Source organism: Porites lutea, chromosome 13 (genome assembly GCF_958299795.1).
Source record: "Porites lutea chromosome 13, jaPorLute2.1, whole genome shotgun sequence".
Lineage (NCBI taxonomy): Eukaryota > Metazoa > Cnidaria > Anthozoa > Scleractinia > Poritidae > Porites > Porites lutea.
Window position 1 is genome coordinate 7,486,672 of NC_133213.1, and position 23,232 is coordinate 7,509,903.

Consider the following 23,232-nt stretch of genomic DNA (forward strand, 5'->3'; position numbering starts at 1 on the left):
ACACTCTAATTTTACTGGAACCGTACTGTTGTACTATGACAGAGCCTGGGTTATCTGTGGCAGAACCCAAACTTTATCACTTTTCCTTCAATCAGCCATTGAGGGAAAAATATCTTAAGAGTAAGGTGTCTGATAAAATCATTTAGTTGGCCAACCCATCATATCCTCAAATATAGCAGTGATGTCATTATGACGTCAAATATTATAGAAGGAACATCCGCCATCTTGAATCTGCCATTTTGCATAAAGTAAAAAGTATTCGTCTTTAAGGTGACTCGACCCAGTTTTTTTGGGGGGGTACCATCCTACTTTGAAGCTCTCTGGTATCCCCACCTTTACTTTTATCGTAAGTCTAACACATAGAATGGATAACATATAGATCAATCTACAATATAACATAAAAATTTTGGCGATCGGAGTAAATGTCACGTGGTTATAATGCCACGCCCCTTTGAGGTCTGAGTCGAAAATCTGCTGTTGCCGGCATTTTTTTGTGAAAATCTCTCGGCTACACATAGTGCGCATTAGTGCCTTGCGCTGAACAGAGTTTCACCAAAATCGCAAAGACCCAATTCGAGAAATTCAGCGGTTTCCAAATTTAGGTCATAATTTATGCGAAAATGATAAGCAAACTTTACACGGATTATATCTAATAAACTATGAGATTCATCTCTTTATTTTGGGCATCGTTATAACAGATGGGTCCTTGCAAGTCAGCAAAACGCTTTAGGGCCTTGTAAATGCGCGCGATTTCGAGCAAAGCAAACATATAGAAATTATAGTTTTCGCTATTTGTTGACGTTTGTCAGCGTTTAAGAGTCCTTCTCACGAAAAAAGCATTTTCTTAAAAATTCGTAGTTTTTTTTTCCTTCAAATTTTTTCAGGGCCACAATTGATTAACTAACTACCCGGACTCTGAATTTCATGGTCATTGAAAAACTGTGACATTATCTTCTATAAGCCCAAACTTGAGTAAACATTGAAGATTTTTAGCGTTTTGGCTGAGTTTGTGCTTTGGGAGTTGTCTATTGTTTCTAGTCTGTCATTATACAGCATTCTTGTTCAGCACGCGTGCAATGACCACGCTTGGCTGACTTCCGAATGCTCACCGGGATATTCCCGTCACGAGTTGGTTTAATTATTGGCTTGCATTTAACCTATGAAAAAATGATATTTTTTTAATAGTTAGTAGATTTAGTGTGTAGCACTTCTTGATTTTTTTTGCAAAGGCACAAGAAGCACGAGAATTGATTAAAAATTGTGACTTAAACCTCTATGTATCACGCGATGGCCTGTCTCACTGTACCAGAATTATTATATCTCGGTGAGCATTCGGAAGTCAGCCAAGCGCGGTCATTGCACGCGTGCTGAACAAGAATGCTGTATAATGACAGACTAGAAATAATAGACAACTCCCAAAGCACAAACTCAGCCAAAACGCTAAAAATCTTCAATGTTTACTCAAGTTTGGGCTTAAAGAAGATAATGTCACAGTTTTTCAATGACCATGAAATTCAGAGTCTGGGTAGTTAGTTAATCAATTGTGGCCCTGAAAAAATTTGAAGGAAAAAAAACTACGAATTTTTAAGAAAATGCTTTTTTCGTGAGAAGGACTCTTAAACGCTGACAAACGTCAACAAATAGCGAAAACTATAATTTCTATATGTTTGCTTTGCTCGAAATCGCGCGCATTTACAAGGCCCTAAAGCGTTTTGCTGACTTGCAAGGACCCATCTGTTATAACGATGCCCAAAATAAAGAGATGAATCTCATAGTTTATTAGATATAATCCGTGTAAAGTTTGCTTATCATTTTCGCATAAATTATGACCTAAATTTGGAAACCGCTGAATTTCTCGAATTGGGTCTTTGCGATTTTGGTGAAACTCTGTTCAGCGCAAGGCACTAATGCGCACTATGTGTAGCCGAGAGATTTTCACGAAAAAATGCCGGCAACAGCAGATTTTCGACTCAGACCTCAAAGGGGCGTGACATTATAACCACGTGACATTTACTCCGATCGCCAAAATTTTTATGTTATATTGTAGATTGATCTATATGTTATCCATTCTATGTGTTAGACTTACGATAAAAGTAAAGGTGGGGATACCAGAGAGCTTCAAAGTAGGATGGTACCCCCCCAAAAAAACTGGGTCGAGTCACCTTAATTAAATATTATTGCCGACGAGCAGCCTCGCGTCTTCGCGCGGCTGCAAGGCGGCAGCTAATATAGCCTTACGCTATTGTTCCAAGGGCAGAAAAAATCTCGAATCGATGTAAGGCAACCATGACGTAATGCAGGACAGAGAATGCATTGTTTTCGAGCGAAGACGTGATACAGATCAGACAATCTACGAGCCGTGTGCGTGTTTGTCAGTCCCGTGCTCATCCTGTCTTCAACCAATCGTCGGGTGGATCATTTTCATCCTACGCGATTTCTGTCGCATTTGCCCGCTGGAATTTTTTATTGCATGTCGCTAAGAAAAATAATAACGCAGCAAAATTTTTTGTGTCTTTGAAGTAAAATAATTCGGAAGGCTTCATTGGCGCACCATTATTTTGTTAGTTTTAAAAGAGATCAAATATAAGTCTCTACGTTGAATATTCGTGGACTTTTAATATGATTTTTCGAGGATTTTAAGTTTGCCTGTAAGACCACTAAATTTTACGCAAAATGACTTGTCCGCAACTTCGGACAAAATCACGAACTTCAATATCTCGAAAAATTTGCTGCGTAAAGTCGGGATTTCAAATTCTTTATGCAGTACAACAGTTAAGTTCACTTTTTTCAAAAGACAAATTAAAGCAAGGGGCACACGTAAACCAAACCCATGATCCGCCTTCCCCGCGCATTTCGTGGGAGAGCGGCCACGCGGTTCCCAGCCAACCGCCCCCACATGTGATGTGTGGAACTGGCACTTAAAGGACTCGCCTCTGCGGGTAAGGGTCTCAGTAAACAAGGGTTTTCCCCGGTCACTGAACCACGGCTATGCCCGCGTGATATGGCTGTGCGCATGCGTGAGGTAATGACTAGGCCGTGGGTTGGTGTTTGTGTGCCCCTTGCTTTGATTTACTGGTAATTCGTGATCCACCTTGCCCGCGCATGTCGTGGTGAAACTGCTGCGCGGTTCCCAGCCAACAGCTCATGTTGTGTGGAGCTGGCGCTTGATAGACTGCTTTGCACTCGCCTCGTCGAAAGTAAGGGGTTTTTGAGACGCGGGTTTTCTCCGTTCATTAACCCAACAGCTGTGCCACGCTGGTAAGCCCCAGTAAGGGCGAAAAAGCTGTCTGTGGCTACCGCTGCACCTGAAATCTTTGCTCGTTGGCTCTTAGCGATAGCTATTACTACTTAATTAATTTAATTAGTTTAAATTAGGGTTATCTAAAATTACTTACTAAAAAGCTTAGATTACAATAATAGTTACAATAAATTTGATAAGAAAAATGCTCAATTAGTGTAATATAACCATTTAATAATAAAACCTTCTTTATAGAAAAAAAAATGCAAATTTGAAGAAAGCAAGCTGTCAAACTCGGTTACCACGGTAACGTCGTTGTTAGCGTTCATGTCACGACAATTTTTAAATGTTTGCAGATACTTTCAATGGTTTTGCAGCTATTCAGCTTTAAACTGAAGGGGGGCAGGGTTAGGCGAACTTACATACATTGACTAAGAGATGAAAGTTGAAGTTGCATTTGGTTTTAGCCAAAACCTTGAGACCTATCTGTCTGTTTCGCTCTGAAAGAAGATGCATGCCATGTCTGAACAAATATAACTCAAGATTAATTAAGACACCGCTGGCTTCCAATGAAGATGTAAGAAGAAATACGTCGTATAACACACCTAGGGGCATGGTAGTGTGTTTTTCCTCTCCTGTTATCGATCAATGAAGAATACTGGTTTCACTTTTATTACTCTTTTCTCTTAGTCATTACTATTCTTCCATCGTGATTCTTTGATTGTTATAATTGCTTTCTCTGAGGACGATTACGTCTGGAAAAAAAAAAAGAACAATAAACAAACAAACAAAATAATTAAGTCAAGCTCTTATTGTATCATCCAACTCCACAAAATTGCTACGATGGCCTTCGGCTCGCTTTTTTGTTCTTTTGTTTTCAAGTTAAAGGCGTCAAAAGAATATGGAATCTGAACAAGCCATCTTAAACCGGTGAAATTTCGGGTGGCCTTTTACGTACATGTAGATACTTAGCAACATTACCACGCGGCATTAAGAACCCGAATAGATGCAAAGACTTTGGAAGTTGTAATTTACCATTATCAACTTAAGGTAGCCTAGGGCTTGATTTAAAACAATTTTTTGGCAGTTTTGGACAGGCCAGCAGCCTAAAAAAGCGCGAAAAACGAAAACCAGAATTAAATTGCCATTTGGATAGTGAACCTACTCACCTGGCAACGAGATACGTTAATGAGCTCTTAAGCCGCTGTTTCCTTGGCCGTGTTTAACTGAATGGAGAAGGCCGTTCAAAAAATGAGATCAGGCCCCCAACCTTTGTGTTTCTAAACTTACCTCTATTTCTCTTCTTGAATGAAGCATACAACCTCTCCTCCCTTTATTATTCTTCCTCCACCATCTCGAAGGGCGGGCCATAGATAGCACGCAATATCCTCCTCCTGAGTCTCTTGAGGTGGTGAAACTGTCTTTTCTCGCATTTTGTAACCATCATAGTATATCCTGTCTGTATGGATAATTGTATTGAATTTAAGGGTCTGATACTCGAGTTCCATTGGTGGGACCTGAGTAACCATACGCCAAGATAAACGTAAGCATGCTTGGACATATTTATCGAGACCCTTTAACAATTGGCGTGATGGAGTAAACGAGCAAGATTTATCCTCTTCGCACCACTTTTCCCATTTCATGTAGACTCTATCGATAAGGCCCTATAAAGTAAATGTAGAGATGAAAGTCAGGAGGCTTTCTTTGTTTATACTCTGGGCACATTTATGCTGTAAAGTCGACGTGTTTCTTAAACAGTATATAGATAGTAGAAACCAAAATAAGCAAGTGAACGTATTCAACCCGGCACACGTTCTAAATCTTGCTCAAAAGAATATATAAAAGAGCGAAAGAGATGCGGCAGGAATGAATTAAGTCATTTATCTCCAAATCTATTCAGGTCCGTGGCAAGCCGGCTGAAAAAAAAAAAAACAAAAAACAAGGGAGACGAGCAGTTTTGCCAAGTCAAAGCAACCGTTCTCTAAAACGCCCGTCGAAGTTGTTCTCGTTGCTGATTTCTTTCCGCTCAATGTTTTGCTGGGCATCTCTGTGGCACTCTCTCTTGTGGTGATATGGGCTTCAAGATGCAATATGGATATGATCGCGACGAGGACTTGACCAATTAATTAACAGGTTTCATAGTTTGCAATAATTGCTAAGCAGCTGATTCCTTCCCATTCAAGGTAGAAGTGCCCTCGTTGTTTTTGTAAGTTAATATTTTTATGTAAGAGTCAAGGTAACACATAACAGTGGAACTGAAGGGCTAGTGCTTTTATATCTTAATCAGATAATTACAACAAATAAAAAAAAATACGAATTAAGAAAAAAAAAAGGACATTACTTTGAAATTTCTGAGTTGAAAAAATGCATTTTAGTTGTAACCTATGAGAAAACTGCTATATCTTAGAGAAGCGGATAATGTTTGTAAAACGATCTCGCATTTTACACCGCCAAACTAGGAGTTATCAGTTACTGGACATTCCATTCCTCTAAACAACTTCTGGTCAACGCTCATTTTATTACCAAGGGGGTTAAAATTTGGAACGCGTTAAGCGATAGGCTCAAACTTTACAAATAAAACGTTAGCACTTTGTTTACAATGCGAAAAAGGTTGCTTGGAGAGTTTCTTAGTAATTAACATGATTTATTATTCATTCAAAATATTTCCCCGATTCTGATTGGCTAAAAGCACACGTTTGATTCACCAAAACCAGTTACTGATGACCAAATTTGGAAGAATTTTGACTTTAACGAGGAAATGACGTCAAAAATGCAGCGTTTTCGCAGGTTAAGGCACCGTTAACCGAGAAGACCTGGGGACGAGCTTGTGTTATTTTTGGCAGACAAACATCAGAAATGGCTGCGAGTAGGTTTACAAGTTTGAGCGAAGAAAATATCACCCAGTTACTTAATGATAAAGACAGTGAGAATACTAAAAAGTTGACGAAACATCATCGCTTAATTTTTGAGTCGTACCTCAAGGAGAAAAACATCAGAAATCCTTCAACTGCAGTGGAGTTAGCGGCGGTTTTACGAAAGTTTTACGCCGAGGCGAGAAAGAAAGATGGACAGATGTACTCAAAGAACTCCCTCTGTTCCATCAGATTTGCTTTGTGTAGACACTTCAAACAAGAACTAAATATAGACATTATAAAGGATACGGAATTTAACGAAGCCAACCGAATTTATGAAGCACAGTGCGTAGAGCTAAAGAAGCAAGGACTAGCGAAAACTGAACACAAACCTCCGATTGCTGACGAAGACATAAAGAAATTGTATCGATGCGGTGTCTTCAATACTGAAAACCCTACCACTCTTCGAAACAAGGTTTTCTTTGAAATAATGTTATTTTTCTGTCGGCGTGGTCGGCAAAATCTTCGCCAGCTTAAAAAGACTGACGTCGAAATAAAAGTCAACTCGCAAGGAAAACGCTGTGTTGTGAAAACAACTGATGAACTAACAAAAAATCACAGAGCACACGACGTTCAAGCTGAAGAAGGAGCAATGATGATAGCAAACGATGGTCCTTTTTGCCCGGTCTCGTCCTTTGAAAAATATTTGAGTGTCTTGAATGCAATGAATGAATACCTTTTTCAGCGACCAAAAAAGTCAGCTGGTGAAGGAGAAATTTGGTATGACAACATGTTTGTCGGCGAGAACACTCTCGGCAAGAAGATGAAAGTCATCTTACACAAAGCGGAGTTGTCAACAATATACACAAATCATTCAATCAGAGCGACGACCATAACTATAATCGACAGAAGTGGACTTGAAGCGCGACACATCATGTCGGTAAGCGGACACAGAAACGAAAGCAGCATAAAAACCTACAGCAAAACCGATACAAACACAAAAACAAACATGGCGGGCAGCCTTATGGCTGTAATTGACAACAACAAAAACAATGTCGTGGCTTCTGAAGCAGGCGAAAATGATCGAAGTGAGGAACTTGGACTGCTAACAAATTCCCAAGAAGAATTCATTTTACGAGATCTGAACGTTCAAACTCACAACCATTGCAACCAAAGCACAAAGCAGTTTAATTTCTACAACTGTACAGTAACATTTCTGTAAACATTGCATTAAACTATCGTAAACAGGTTTATTTTTTTTAAACCTCGATGTCTGTTGAAATTTCTGACGGAGAGATTTTATTTATACATTTCATCAAAATTTACGGAGTGCAAAGAACTTTAGCTCTCAGTATATTGCTGGAGGGTGTGAAATTTGTGAAAATAAAGCTCATTTTCTCCTTTAAGTGTTTGAAAATATTTTGATAAATAATAAAGCAATTAATGAATTCGGCTTTCATAGGATATGAAGAATTAAGCGGATCTCGGAAGGGTGTTATCCATCTCGGCCTACGGCCTCGGTGGATAACACCTTCCTCGATCCGCTTAATTCTTCATATACTACGAAAGCCGAATTCATTAATTGCTAAATATTTTCGGCCATTTTATGCTATTTCAGAATTATAGTTATTATAATTCATCTGGATATAGTAATAGAGATTAGCTAAAAAAAGGTTATGTATATTCCAATAACATTGATATTTAATGTTAACTTAGTGTATCCTTGTATGTCCTTCCGAAATGCCCTGATAAGGGATGGAGTATAATAAAGTGTGTATGTATTACTATCGTTATTTTTATTTATTTACTATTACTATCCATTTGACTCCGAGCTCTGGTTTTTCTCATGTCGACATACATACCAAGGGATAGTGGAATAACCGATTACCAGCGGTCCTTTGGGACACTCTCCTTGTACTTAGAAGTCAGGCACCCTCCTCGGAATCCTGGCTGTTCCTAATAGCATAGTTTTCTGTAGCACTCCAATTTTAGCCGTAATCCTTAGTTCTTCGGTCCATTGTCCAAGTTTCCTATTATTATCGCTCATCCTTCAGAACCCTGGGGAACTCTATCTGCCCAACACCTCTCTTGAAGGGACAGTGTCACGATACTGGGCATGTATGACTTCTGATAGTAGCTGATTGTTTTTAAACCAATCAGAACCGAGTTACATGCACGCGAGGAAATTTACATAATTCAAATTCATTTTTCGCAACGCGGTAGTATCTCCGGACATTTGGTTTGATTTTATATATCCCCATAATTCATATTTATTCTCTGCCATTCCTCAGATAAATGTTGCAGCTGATAAGAATGAGATTTATAACCCCGTCCTGCTTTGAAGCAAACATTTACCTACGTGTATTTTTACGAGGTCTTTTACGTACCCACGCTAACAAAACAGTCTCCGATCGGCAAACAAAATTTGTAAACAACCCTTAGCTTTTTTTCTAATCCATCTGTTCGGCTTATGTAAACCCTAAAAATACCTGCAAATAGTGCCTGAGCGGTGACAAGAACACACAGCGTATAAGTATAGAGGCTATCCTTAATTGAGCATAAATTTCAATTACTTATCAGGAGGTGAACAAATTTATACATGTCGCGTCGGGTGAGTTTTCCCCAAAACAAATTTTATCGAGTAGAACACATAAAAAAGCCAGATTATAAACAGAATACTCAAGGAATAATTCATTTTAAAAACATCAATTCTTAAACATATACGATCATACAGCAAAGATACAAGGAACATTTCAAGTGTACCAGATCGGTGAAAATCGCGCGGCCTGTTGCGTATTTCCCGGTATAACTAAGGTCGGAGCAGCGGGGGGGGGGGGGGGGGGGGGGGGTTGGGAGAGCTACTTCCCATACATTCTCCTAAATGAAATCCAAACGATGTTCTCACAACTTGCAAAGTGATCAGCAAGGGTCTTGCAGGCGGATTTGTGTACTGATCATGCGCATTACGTCAAAAACCATAGATCAACGGTTTTGATCGTAATAAACGAAGTGAAATGTCATGAATTGTGAATGTTAATTTAGACATGATATGTACAATTAACTGTAAGCTCATATTTATAAGGCTCTCTTGAATCTACTTACTACCGATAAATTTCACACTTTCTCCTGTAATTTTTATCAGCATTATAACTTCTATAATCTTCTGATGTCCTCTCCCGGCAAAAACGATGTAACCTATAAGGGACCGATCATTATTTAACGCCCGGACGGGGACGGAGGATTTTGGGCTAAGCAAGGTGAAATTTAGCCGATTCCCCCTTTGAATGTTACTTCACTGAAGTGATCCCCCCTAATAACATTCGATAACTTTCGCGATCCACCCCCATGCCCTCATTTTTCAAGCGAATTTGAGTGATACCCCCTCTGAATCCTTCCAAAGTTTTCAGTGACCCCCCTTTTGGGTTCTCAGTTACGACTGATCCCCCTTTTTGTTCTCCCAAAAATCAAGTGATCCCCCTAAATTTGCAAATTGTGAAGTCAAAAATATTAAAATCAAATTAGAGTTGAACAAACTCATGCCTTTTACCACTTTCCAAGTGTGGTGTGTTCTCTTCGTAATCCACACACGACTCCTAGAACCATAACAGATCGATCGGCCAAGCTTCTCTATCTCCAACGACTCTTGAGAACGTCTTGTTGCCGGTCGCCCGCGAGGTCGATTCCACGAATTGATTTTCGTTTCCTAAACGCCTTTCTCCGAAAACAAAACAACACTCACGAGTACTTTGGAAATAGCTGACTTCACTTTGTTTACGTAGAGCTACGGATTAGCGAATATAAAGACAGATTCCTTTGGATTTGCAGTTGATGTCTTCTTCGAATTTAGTGTTGGCCGGTATGAGTTATTCTGGAAGCTGTCACGGCGCGTATGCGCATGACCGTGAACTCCTCCTCCTCCTCCGCTACAATGACATTTTGTTCAAAAATTTCCTTTTTCTAAGTTTTGAAAGTTATTTCAATGCTTTTTTTAATGAGATGTTATACTTTTATGCTACTGAACCTTTCGAATTTGCATGCTGCTACGCTCATTCTAAGCACGAAAGAACGTGTCGTCGGGATTAACAAATGTTTATTCGCGGCGTTTAAATAAATATACATTTTCGGTCTCCTTAAACAATCCTTCCATGTTATATGTCTCGCTTCACTTAATACATGGATCTAAGGTCACAGAAAGAAAAACTGCTTTGGAAATAATAAATTGTAACAATGTGCGAGCAAGAAAATTTCCCTTGAGGACTCCTCTTGGTCAAATCGGCAAACAATATCACGCAGGCACAATTAAACCTGAACCAGGATTTTGTGGTTCCCGTTTTGGATTCTTCCACAGCGTCTGTTGCCCCATCCACTGGACAAAAGTAAGGAGGCACTGGGGATGAGATTGAACCTCCCCCTGCTACAAACCTGAACATCTGTCATATTACTGAAGGGAATTCTCCAAGGCTAATTACATATTAGAAAAGAACTTTAAAGCAAAGTATCATTAAAAAAGCTTTCGTCTAAAGCAAAGATCAAACAAACCTCCATGAGGTTATCGAGGTTACAGTATTCTGCAGTCTCTTTCAATGAAAGCAACATTCCGTCCACGGCATCCTTTGGAAACGCTGATGGCTCTTTCATCACGAAAGCGTCAAATCTAAATTTTACAGGATCTCCACGATGTTTACCCTGCATAAAAGATTGAAAGGATAAAAAGCACTGAGAAAACTGGCGAAATACAGCAGCAACACATTTTTAGTTGTCATAAGTTAGTGACGGAAGATTTCTTAAACCACTTATTGCAAAAACTAACTCTTACGTAGATCTAGATAAACTGTTTTCATACATGATTAACGCGCAGGGAAGCTCCGCCCGGAACTCAAACCCCTTAGCCTCTCCTATACAATTTTTGACGCAAAAGGTATCCCTTTCATATAGTTGCTATTGACAAATCGTACCCCTTTCATGTATACCTAGTTTAGGGCTTTCCATGCCTTTTAAGGTGACCCCAACCTACAACCCTGGTCAAAACGTCTTGGGACACTTGAGGAAATTAGGCACAAAGACTCACTTTGCTAAATTAACTCATATTCTACCTCTTAAAAAAGCTTGGGGATGTTGCTATAAGGGGCTATTTATGCTGTCCCCCTCTCCCCAAAGCAGTGTTGAATTAAAACTTGAATACATAACGTCAACACTGCACCGAGGGGGAAGGGGGGAGGGAAGATGCCTCAATTTGACCAGCTATTGCGTTAGTGTCCCAAGAGTTTTGACCAGGGTTGTATCTATATGCGCGTTGGTTATGTTTTTGAATCGCGTTTTTGGGCAGGAATGATTTAACCAATTTCTATGATTTTTGGCATCCTTAATAAAAAATGGTCGAACTTTAAAAAAAATAATGTCAATAATTTCAAAACCCTAAGACAGATTTTTCTCTAACTTCGGCAAATAAGCCTAAGAGCTCTCTAGTTTTATATCTGCAAGTTTGAAGTCAATCCTGATCGTAGAACTCGCTGCACAAATGACTGGTCAAATTTAACGCTAAAATGCATCGCTAACACGTTTGTAAAAGTTGACGCAAGAATAGAGGAAAACTGCCGGCGGACTTTCTCCTATCTGTAAGGGCATTCTTGCCCAAAGCTTTATTTGCAAGAAACTGAGTAATCAGAAACATACGGCGAATACAGTTCAAAATACAAGAAGAACAACTTTATGCTGAATGCCGGGCTAGATAAAAGAATTTCTATTTATCAAACTTACTTCGTATTTGTCCCTCTCTTTTCGAAACCTTACTTAACAAGGCAAATTATATTATCTACGAAAAACTCTCAAGAGTCTTTAGCGTCGCAGGTTTCCGTTTTGAGAAGAAATAAAGCCACCAACTCCAGTACTTTTAACCGTCCATTTTTCAGCTGCATTGAAAGCCCTTGTGCCTGCAGGTAATTTATTCAAGGTTTTTAGGCTTGACATCACATTTGCACGGGAAGTTTGCTACTTGGGGATAAAGATGAAGAAAATATAACAATCGTCTTATTCTTTTCATTATCCCCAACGGCAAAATGCCCATGCGAATGTGATGGCAAAACTTTCAAACTTGAATAAATTACCTAATGCAAGGGTTTTCGATGCAGCGGAAAATGGATCGGTTGAAGTAGGGTCCTCAAGACTTAGAGATCGGCGAAGACCGATCGCGCAATGTAAAACAGACGTGTTGGCAACTCATAGAAAACCATCCTCTCAAAATCACCTCGACTGAATGTTTCATTTTAATCACAAGTCATCACTTGAGAGCTTAACCAAACTGATTAGAAATTTGATTCATTGTACTCAATGTAAACACAGATAAAAAAAAACAAAACTTGCTGGACCTCTCAAAGCAAACCGCGACAAACTGCGAGTAAAACGCATGCAAACAAGTTGTGTGAGCGGCAAATGCCGAGTTAAAGAACAATTTGTGTGTGTGTGTAATCTTTGGCTAAAGGCAAGGAATGTAAATGTACGTCTTAACAACAGGAGGGGATTTTGCATGCGCATGCGTTCATTCATTGAACGACAATAGCGTGGGCGCATCAAATCTGATGGCGGGAAATAGAAAACTCGCGTAAAGCTTTTATTATTATTTTTATTGTGTTTTTGCACGCACAAACAATTACAATACATTACATTTACAATTCATTACAGGTAAAGTTATCGTTTACAAAAAGAAATAAAAAGACAAAGAAAGACAAAGTCCACAAAAATACTATATATAGTTTATATACTAACAATTAAGAAAAGGCTGTCTGCCTTACGGTCTTCCATCACCCATCTGCCCGTTTGTCACTTGCACTTTAATTAACTGCATTGGTCAAATTATATCCTGAGGGGCATTGTTTGAAAGTAGCCCATTTCTTCCTAAAAGAGGCTAAGTTATTATTATCAAACGGAATCTGTTTCTCAATTTCCATGGAGCGTATGACCAACTGAGTGTACACTTGTACCATAGGAATAGTATTTCGTAGTTTGCAACTATATATATAATGTCTAGCAATGAGGAGGAAGTGGTGTAGGAGAAGATTAAATATGTTGTCAATTAAGCCGAAGCAAAGAGCTGGCGAAAAGGGGGTAATGTTCGAGTTGGTCAAGTCAAGCTCTTCGAGGGTCCATTGCGAAACATTATTCCAAAAAGTCTGAGTTGATCTACAGTGCCAAAAAAGATGCGTAAGTGTCTCTGGGGAATCAACGCAAAAAGAACGCAAAAGTTACAGTCCTTTTAAAAGCTATCTCGTTGGTGCTTTAAGGTGATTCCTTAGTAAAAGAACGTAACATAGATTGTAGGTGAAACTTGGTACACTGATGTAACAAGTCAAGAAAATGATAAAAAAGTAATAAAAAAGTGGGGGTCACCGTGCTTGTTTTGACGTCACAATGCTGACAAATACGGCTATTCAGGACCCTTTGGCAAAAACCACGGCTAGCCCAAAACTAGACAAAAAGGAGAGATTTTTTCGATGATGCATGTGTTATCGCACAGAATTTGACTTAAATGTATTGTTTATCCACTTACGTACAAGAAAAATGCCTTTTAATGCCCTTGTTTTTACTTTACGCTCTCAAGTAGCATTAAATTGGGCATGCGCTATTCGACCTGTGATAGCTCAATCCATACAATTTAGTAAAATTACCAAAAACTGAACATAGATTTGTGCCAATATTTTTCTCATCGAAAGGAAGCACTGTCCTTATTTAAATCATGAAATAAAAAATGGGGGTCACCGCACTCGATTTTGCGGTAGAGCTGCAGAAAGTACCCACCAAATGCATTTTCTCCGATTTTTGAGAGAGGACTGGGACGAGTTTCAAAATAGAATGTATGTGAAAGGGGGAAGAAAGTATTAAAAAATCCGTTTTTACAGAATTTACATCGAGATATCACATTTAGGACACAATGTGAAGCGTTTAAATGAAAATCAAAGTGAGTAAGCACAAGTTAACGAGGTTCTCCTTGAGGAAGTCTAACTTAGCAACAAGCGTACTCCTTACGTTATGCACATTCCCAACATATTGAGTCTCTCCTCGGCAAGAAACAACCGCAAGCAAAAATTCCAATGGCGTTTCTCTTTAGTCAACTTTATTTTTATAATGTTGCATCACATGCTCTTTTTTACGGCGGCCATCTTGTTATGCGCAGTAAGAGATGCACAGTGCAAAACCAGGGAATCACCTTAAATACTGTACTTTCCTACAAAAAATGTTCTCAATGATAAAAATCGGACGTTTTCAAAGCGGGATTTTTCAGTATTTGGTTTTCTTGACCTTTTAATAAAAGACTTTCGAGACTCAACGCCAAAAATCACTGTTCCTGTATAAGTCTGATTTTCACCAACAAAGCAATGCATTTCTATGGTTTGATTTCCAAACTCATGGTTTTACTTTATATCTAGGAATAAATGCATCGAAGCAATGTTCATCAGTTGCTTCAAGAAAAGCGAAAAAATTGTTTACTACCTGAGGTTTATTTATTAGCGCGATGTATCATGTTAAACTGATCGTGGAGACACGCGTTCATATATGCCACAAAAAACATGAAATCTAAGGGTTTTTTTTTACAGTTTTTTGAAAGTTTTCGCTGAAAAATATATAAAATATCCACAGGAAGTGAGGAATGGATTGAGTCTGAGACAGTAACAATCACATGTGATTATGTAGTAAATTAAGCATTTCATAAGCTCACTTGCTGACAAAACAAATTCACATACACCGAAAAAGGAGCAATACTTTTATTTTTCTTTAACTCTAAAAAAAAAACAGAGATTTTTCCTAAGCTACTATTTCGAAGCGACTCTTGAGTAACAGCTCCTCTGTTCCGCAATCGATTTCTTACTTTTAATTTATATTTTGATTCATTCAGAACAGAGAATGCCCATCACTCCATAAATCTAACTGATGATGTTTGTTCACCTTCAAAGCCTGTTAAAACATAATGCAGGAAGTTTGTTAGAGGGGTGCATATTATGCTAGTTCCTCAAAAAAGAAATACCACTGCTAAGGGACCCAAATGAGTTGGGATGCGACAACAAACATCACGCAAATGGATGGGGATGAATTTGTCTGTTATTAGTGTTTTTGATCAGAGCTTTCTACTGTGTCCAGATGAACCCCTTATGTAAGTTGCACATAGAACCCTATCGGAAGGATAATCAAGAAGATACTGATGCATTAAACAAGAATGTGGTTCAATACAGGAGAGAATGTGAATGAAATGTTTCACAAATTAGCATATCAACAAATGTAGTGTCCACAAAATGGTATCATTTAGGAATAAATGCAATTTTTTTGCAACAGAAACCAGGATTTATTTAAAAGGTGTATTGATAACGTTTTATTTCGTGCTATTTTGGGCTTGGGGAGTTTAGGCTAGATTTTCTTTAAAACTCCGAAATGTTACATTTATTTGCATAATAAAATGTAAACAAACAGTGTACCATTAAAATAAGGTGGAAAAAATCAGAATTCAAACCGAATTCTGCAATTTTTTTTCCTTTGTATAACTAGATAATAGGATTTTCTTATTTTCAAAACATAATCTTACCAGCGTCATTACATTGAATTAGATATATAGTTGAAATGCGTGTATTTTATTTCTCAACGAAGACGTACCGGTGAAGAAAGTTAAAATTTAATATTGCAGAAGGCGATTTTTCACAGCCTTCATCAAAGCACCATTCATTCGCGGAAGTATTCTTAGCTTAGTTTTATTAATCATTAACTTAATTTGGGGAGAAAGGCAAGATTTCGGAATAAAGAAGCCAGTGAAAGGGTGAAAAGCAATTTCACGGCAAAATGGACAATTGATTTACCACTGTATTCCTGAAACGATTAAGTTCGATTTTAGAGGTACACTGTTGAGACGAATTAAATATCTATAGCATGATTGTTTAAAGAACAATTATCATACTGACCTTTTCCTGCTGCTCAAAAAATTTGCGCGAAATGTTAGGTCGTAACAAAATTCAGCCTCTATCTTGTCGTCTATGAACTGTTTTTCGAAAGGAAAGACTGTCCTCTCATGGGCGACAGCGAGGCTACAATAAACTCACTTTCATCGGAGAAATACCTCGATACCTTAAAGAACACGTTTGTGGAACGTAGCTCCCAATATACCGTAAAATTCCCGAAAATAAGTCCCTCCAAATATAAGCCCCCTAAACCGGTAACGCAAAAAACCCTCCGTTAAATTGCCCCTCCAAATATAAGCCCCCCGGGGGCTTGTACTTAGAAAATTGCCCTCAAACGCAGAGTAAAGCAAAGCACAAACGGTAAATTTACTTCCAACGAAAAGGCTAGCCCAATCGATTTTGAGACGCAAATTTCCCTCCATAGATAAGCCCCTCCGAATATAAGCCCTTCCAAAAATAAGCCCCTCAAAAAGGGCCTTTCAAAAATATAAGCCCCGGGGCTTATTTTCGGAATTTTGCGGTGCGTCATCCAGCTCCAAAAAACAGCCTGCAAATGCTTGTAGCGGAACGTAAATGATTCACAGAAAATGCCTCTGTGGTTCGTGTGTGGCACCTCAACAGACTATATTGGCGCATGCGCATACAAAATGCCCTCCTGTTCGTCTTAACAATTATTCCAAAAACAAATGTTACATTTATTTCTTTAGTAAGTTTGAGAAGGTTTATGCAAATTTTTTTTGGTAGAATAATTATTTTGCCAACGGAAGGCCTATTTATATGAAAGTAGATCATTGCAGTTATAGACGCAGCTTTTGCAGCTGCAAAAAGAAAGCGTGAAAAAATTCAGGCTTGTACGGGATTCGAACCCTTGGCCTCTGCGATACCGGTGCAGGGCTCTACCAATTGAGCTAACAAGTCAACTGGGAGCAGGTCGTTGAAATATGTGAAGGCGGAGTGAAGAAATGCAAAAGTTGCCTCTGCAATGACCTACTTTCATGTAATTCTTCACCCCGCAGTTCACATATATCATTTTCATGGAAGGCCTTTTTGTTACAAGAGAAATGTATTTGTTGCCTAAACGACTATAAACTGCGAGCAGTCTATTATTTGTCCCAACGCATAGACCATGCAAACAGGCGGAGGAGCCGCGAACTGCTATAAAACGAGGGCGTCTCGACCTTTACTGGTTTCACTAAAAAGCTTTGTCCGAAAACAGCCGGCGCGGGCATGAAAAGTCTCTGGCACCCAGGATAAATTCCTTATCTCTTTAATCGGCAAATTTCCTGACAGGAATTTTATTTCTGCGGTTATGCTCGTGTTTTGACTCCAACTTCTTTGTTTCAATTCCTAACCACCATAGCCTATGTATCAAAATAATCAGCGCAAAACAGCCTATCAAATGAACTAACCTGTAAATAGACATGTATTAATCCAATTTTTTTTGTGACTTTTTTCATTTTCAAACTTGAAAGGGACTACTGCAGAAAAATTGTTGCTTTCTTCGTAGCAACTAGCCATTACAAAGCAACAAACAGTCTCAATACCACTACTTGCCAGCTTTTGTTGGCTTGTAAACCTTTTTTGGCCACAAATAAAGTCTCATTTCTACAGCTGATTGAAAAAAATGAAACATTCAAGTGAACTTGTCTTGACAAATTGGTGTTTAAATAGAGTGTCTTCCTTTTCTAGGAAATAATTTAGCTGATTGTACACCAGTCTTTCAAGGATTTTAGCAAACGGAGAGAGGACAGAAATGGGACGGTAATTGCTAGGGTCTGTCACTGCACCAGTCTTGAAGACTGGCGTAACCTTTGAGATCTTGAAAATATCAGGGACAATACCTGATTCAATTGATTCATTAAATAAGTTTGTGAGGGGAGTGGAGAGCAGATTGTAGACAGTCTTGATTAGATAGTTAGGGATATCTATAGTGGCTTTGTGTCTATCAAGGCCAGATAGTGCTAACTCAACTTTCGCTGAATCCACTAGGGGGGATGCAAATTAACAACAGCAAAGGGAACAAGTGGGATCTGTCATATGCACACTAAGTTGAAGTCCTAGTTAGAGGAGGTGCACCCTCTACCATCTCTGTCAAACCGAGGACGGTTTTTGACCCGAAGACGGTTTCCTACAAACTGAAGAAACCGAGCTCGGTAAACTAATTATGTAACTCAAACCGAGGGCAGTTTTTGATCCGAGGTCGGTTGCCCAGAACAATCTATTGATGAAGTAATCGGCTCCTGATTGATCCGTGAAATCTTGCATCGTCTCACATAACAATAGACCACTTGCACTAAGAGGTCAAGTGACCAATGCTTCCTTTAAACAAAGAGTTGGAATCTTGCTGATGCCAAAAATTGACAGAGCACAAGAAAATTATCTTACACCTGAAATTTGAGTGGAAACGCTTTTAAGATATTTTATGGCACTTTGATTTTTCAACATAGTGGTATGATTTGTATTGGCCGCCATGTTGGAGGGCATACTCTTGCCCTCCAACATGGCGGCCAAAACTACTTTTTGCTTATATCTTGCTAAACGTTTGATAGTTACGCTCAGATGTGCTATAAACGTTACCACATCATCTTTTCAACATTTTCCTTGAAGTTTAAGTACAAAGTTTGTGTTCAGAACGAGGTAATTCATAATTTTAAAAATCACATTTTGGTCACGTGACCAGCTACGAACTTACTTACTTTAAGGAGGAAGTGCGGGTTTGAAAAACCAAATCACTATCATTTTGTTTAACATATGACCCACTAATCGTTTTAGGAGGGCAAAATCATATAACTTTCATTTTATTAAAACGATATCACATTGCCTCTTAGTGAAAATGGCCTATTTTATTTTCATAGACAAGTATATCCGTAGCCTTGCCCACAGGAGTTTTTAGGGGATCTTGGAGGGACGAAAAACGACCTCCCCAAAAAGCGCCTGCGTAGGAGTCTGCCTGATCTAAGGTGATCTGGAACTCAAAAACTTGAAATTTGCAAGGCATACACTTTACTATAAGCAAAATTTGTTTGATCTTTCTTTATTTTAATTTTTACTTTATAGCTTGATCACGTTCTCAGCTTTCAAAAGGATCTACTGTTTAAGCAGTAGAAAACGTTTTCCGTGATTGCATAACCAGATATAAACACGAGAAGGGTTGGGACAGTTATGCAAACCCGAGACGAAGTCGGGTCGAGGGTTTGCATAAATGTCGAGAATTCCTTCAACCCCTCGAGTGTTTATATATATCAAGCTATGCGAATTCACAGGAAAACGTTTTCCATTGCTTTTATAAAATAACTCTCTTGAGAAAAAAGCAAAACTCTTTGTTTAGGTTACTGATTAAAAGAGAAATTCTTACCAGTTGCGAAGTTTTGTACTCAAAGCTTGTACGCGTAATCAGTTCGTGTTGTTTTGCAATAAAGGTGCTTTCGAAAATAAGGGTTTTTCGGGTTTAAAATGTCAGCTTAAGCGAAAAAAAGAAATGACGCAGCATGTTTATAAAGATTTCCCTAGTTGAGTAAATAAAGTAAATTTGTCGAGTTTTCAACTCAACAACTTTTTCAAATTCGTGCCTGCGTGATTAGCGCGCGAAGAGAAAAACAACTTGCCGTCACAACCATGTTTATATACTCTCATGCAAACACACGTCTCGGCCAATCAGAGCGCGCGTACTATTTCAGTTATTTTATAAAGTAGCTTATGACAACGTTGAGACCTTATCGGATTGCGTTTTTTGGCCAGATATCATAGGTGACGAATTACTCCTTAATTTTGGCGCAAAATTTCAGCGTTAATTTGTAATTCACCTGTGAATTTACAAAATTGCCATGGCAACCTTCCTTACGTCTAAGTGTCAAGATGGCGACGAAGTTTTAGAATGCCGTGATTGAAAATGTCAGCGCACAAAAAGACGCTTTAGGAAACCTGAACACACGAAAGAGCTCATCAACAAGGATTCTAGATGTAACAGGTTTTTTGTCAAAAAATGTTCGAAATTCTGAACTTAAGCCAATCTTAAGGTCTAAACATTTGAGAGAGTGGAGTTCTCGATCGATACGATCCAGGATAAACATGCGGTCAAAAATTCACGATTGCTAACGTATTTCGTCACCCATGAAATTGATAGGTAATCAAATGGTATACTCGTGACTTAGGGAATAACTTCACTTGCTTTTTTTCCAAATCCGATTTGGAGAAAACGCGCGTGAAATTATTCTCTATTTTCAGTCGTCACCATTTGATTACACACACTAATTAAATTACCACAGCAGGAAATTCTCTGGTCACCTATTGAAAACAAAAGGGTCCTTAACAACTAAGAAATCATGCTGTTCGCGCTCTTATATATATACTTCAACAAAGTCTATACATTTCCATATAAATAAAGCCTGAAAATGTACCCCATTCGGGCGGAGCCTCCCGTCAAGTCTGTTTAAGACTGACACCTTTAAGACCAACACTAAGTGTCCATCTTCGAGAGATGTTCGTGTTATAGAAAGTGAAAAAAAGGGGGAAAAGAAAGGCAGGGACCGACTCTAGGCGTCAAAAGAGAGAGTCTGTTATATCCCTCCTTGGGTATTGACGAGCCTACTTTTAAGGAAATGTAACTGGATTGACTTGGGGGCCGCAGTCTTGGGTAGCAGAACAGCCTATAGTATAGGCATGGTTAAAATGTTGCATAGCAGACGTTGTTTTATTTTTCATTTCGTTCTTTTCGAAAACATCGGTGAGCGCGGGAGAAAGAAATTTAAAGAACGTATGTAGACATCTTTGGGAAGAAAATCTCCAAACATCGAGTGTGGATTCGAGTTCGAGTTCGAGTTGGACTTTGAGTTTAACTTCGAGTTAAACTTTGAGTTAGACTTCGAGTTAAAGTATTTAAAAATAATAATGGTCATAGCAATGATTGAATAATAATAATTATAATGAAAAATAAAAATACGCACAGATTAAACGGCAACTTTAAGCAATAAAGTCGCAGTGTCGTTTCCTGCAACCAATTAGGAGAGACCTTACGAGCAGCTCCTACACTACCCTTGCTATTATGTTGCTTCAGAACTAGTGCACGGGCGTGACGCGTGACTCTTATCACCTGGTCAACTTTTATCACATTTCCGGTGGGTGGCGCATTTCTAGTTTTCACTTCTGGTCAGGGGCACCCAACGACGATTTTCTTCTAAATACAGTCAATTCTCGCTTAGCGGACACCTCGCTATTACGGATACCCCGATAGTACGGACAGATTTAAACAGAGCCCTCCTGAGAGCCCATTATCCTCTCCCCACCAGGCTATGTAAGGCTAAAGTCCTCTCATTTTTGGATGCAAAGAATGGATTCTGGCAAGTTCAGCTAGACAAAACGTCGTCACTCATCACTACGTTCAATACACCTTTTGCCCTGTATCGTACGTTGGCTTCGCTCACCAATCGGAATCAAAACAGCACCAGAAGAGAACCAGCGAAGAATCTATGAGAACCTACACGTACGATCTCAAAGGTATAGAAGACATTGTAGATGACATACTCTGGCGGGGGGTAGCAACAATGAAGGTGCGGTTAGGGATCATGACAGAAAGCTAATTGTACTCCTTGAGAGATGTCGTGAGAGGAACATCAAGTTCAATCCAAAGAAGTTTCAGTTGAGAAAGCAAGAAGTGTCCTACACTGGTCATGTACAAACCCCTGGTGGCCTTAAGCCGGATCCAAATAAAGTCAAGGCAATTGGAGCAATGCCTACCCCTTCAAACAAGAAGACCCTGCAAAGGCTGCTTGGAATGATTACGTATCTTGCAAAATTTCTGCCTAACCTGTCTGATGTGACGGAACCGCTGAGACGCCTATTAGACAAAGATGTGCCGAATGGCACTGCAACGATACACAAGAGAAATCATGAAAGCAAGTGAAAGAGTTGTTAACAACGGAAGCAGTGATAAAGTATTTCGACCACAGTAAAGAAGTAACTCCGCAGTGCGATGCATCGGAATCCGGACTTGGTGCTGTCATATTGCAAAAGAGTCAGCCAGTGTGTAGCATTCACTTCAAGAACACTTACGAGGACTGAAAGAAATTATGCTCAAATAGAGAAAGAGCAGTCCAGCATAGTTCACGGGTGCACACGTTTTGACCAGTACGTTTATGGTAGACCACTTTCAGTACAGACAGATCAGAAGCCGCGAGAGAGCATTTTCATGAAATCCCTGCCTTCATCCCCCAAAAGGCTCCAAAAAATGTTATTACACTGAGCTGCAGAAGTATAGCTTGAATATGGTGTACAAACCATAGGAACTGTTCGTTGCTTATACCCTCAGTCGAGCTACTTCCCAAAAAACCGAGTACAGAAGAGTTGAAGTCGAAGGTGTTAGCAGTCAAGCGTGAAGAGTATCTAATCAAATCCATTGAAGAAATCAGCATGGTCGAGTTTCTGCCAATCTCATTTGAACGACTAGTTGATCTTAGAAGAAAAACTGAACTGGAAGAATGTCTTCAGCAGTTAAAACACATTATCAACATTGGTTGGCCAGAAAACAAAGAAGATATCCCACCAGAATCAGGAGATAGTTTGACTTCAGAGAGGAGATCGGCGTACGAGATGGTATCCTCTTTAAAGGAAATCGTGTAATTGTACCTGTAGCCCAAAGGCCCCACATGAAAAAATAAGTACACTGAAGCCACCTTGGTTTTGAAAGCTGTGTATATAAATAAAGCAACAGATGTCCTGTTTTGGGTAGGCATGACCGCCGAAATCAAGAACTGTGTTTCTAAATGTGAAACATGTAACGCCTATAAGACAAACCAGCAGAAAGAGCCACTCATACCTCATGATCCACCTAAACGCCCTTGGTCTCATGTTGCAACGGACCTTTTCAGTTTTGACAACAAAGATTGGTTCATCATCGTCGGCCACTGGTCAGATTACTTTGAACTGAACCAATTACAGTAGAACCCCGTCAATATGGTCACCAATGGGCCAAAAAAGTTTGGCCGTAATAACGAGGTGACCGTATTAAAGAGGGTTTCTTTGCAAGAAAATGTATGGTCGTTTTTGTCGGGCGGCCAAAAAAAGTGGCTGCAATAACGAGGTGACCGTATTACCGAGGTGCCAGTAAGACGGGGTTTCACTGCATCCAAGTTGAACCAGTTCGCACGCCTTGGCATACCTGATACTAAATATTCTGACAACGGATTACAGATTGCTTCCAGAGAGTTCAAAG

The 23,232-nt window shown here is 39.2% G+C and overlaps 1 protein-coding gene across 1 annotated transcript in view; it reads right to left on the reverse strand.

Annotated features, from left to right (window-relative positions):
• Positions 1-3,455: 3,455 nt before the first annotated feature.
• LOC140923254 (uncharacterized) overlaps positions 3,456-23,232 on the reverse strand; it is a 36,525-nt gene continuing 16,748 nt past the window's right edge. The window contains exons 10-12 of the mRNA XM_073373340.1: positions 10,630-10,776; positions 4,529-4,902; positions 3,456-3,993 (exon numbers count right to left, since the gene is read on the reverse strand). Coding sequence (XP_073229441.1) covers positions 4,531-4,902; positions 10,630-10,776 — 519 coding nt within the window. The 3' untranslated portion in view covers positions 3,456-3,993; positions 4,529-4,530. The remainder of the gene's footprint in view (positions 3,994-4,528; positions 4,903-10,629; positions 10,777-23,232) is intronic.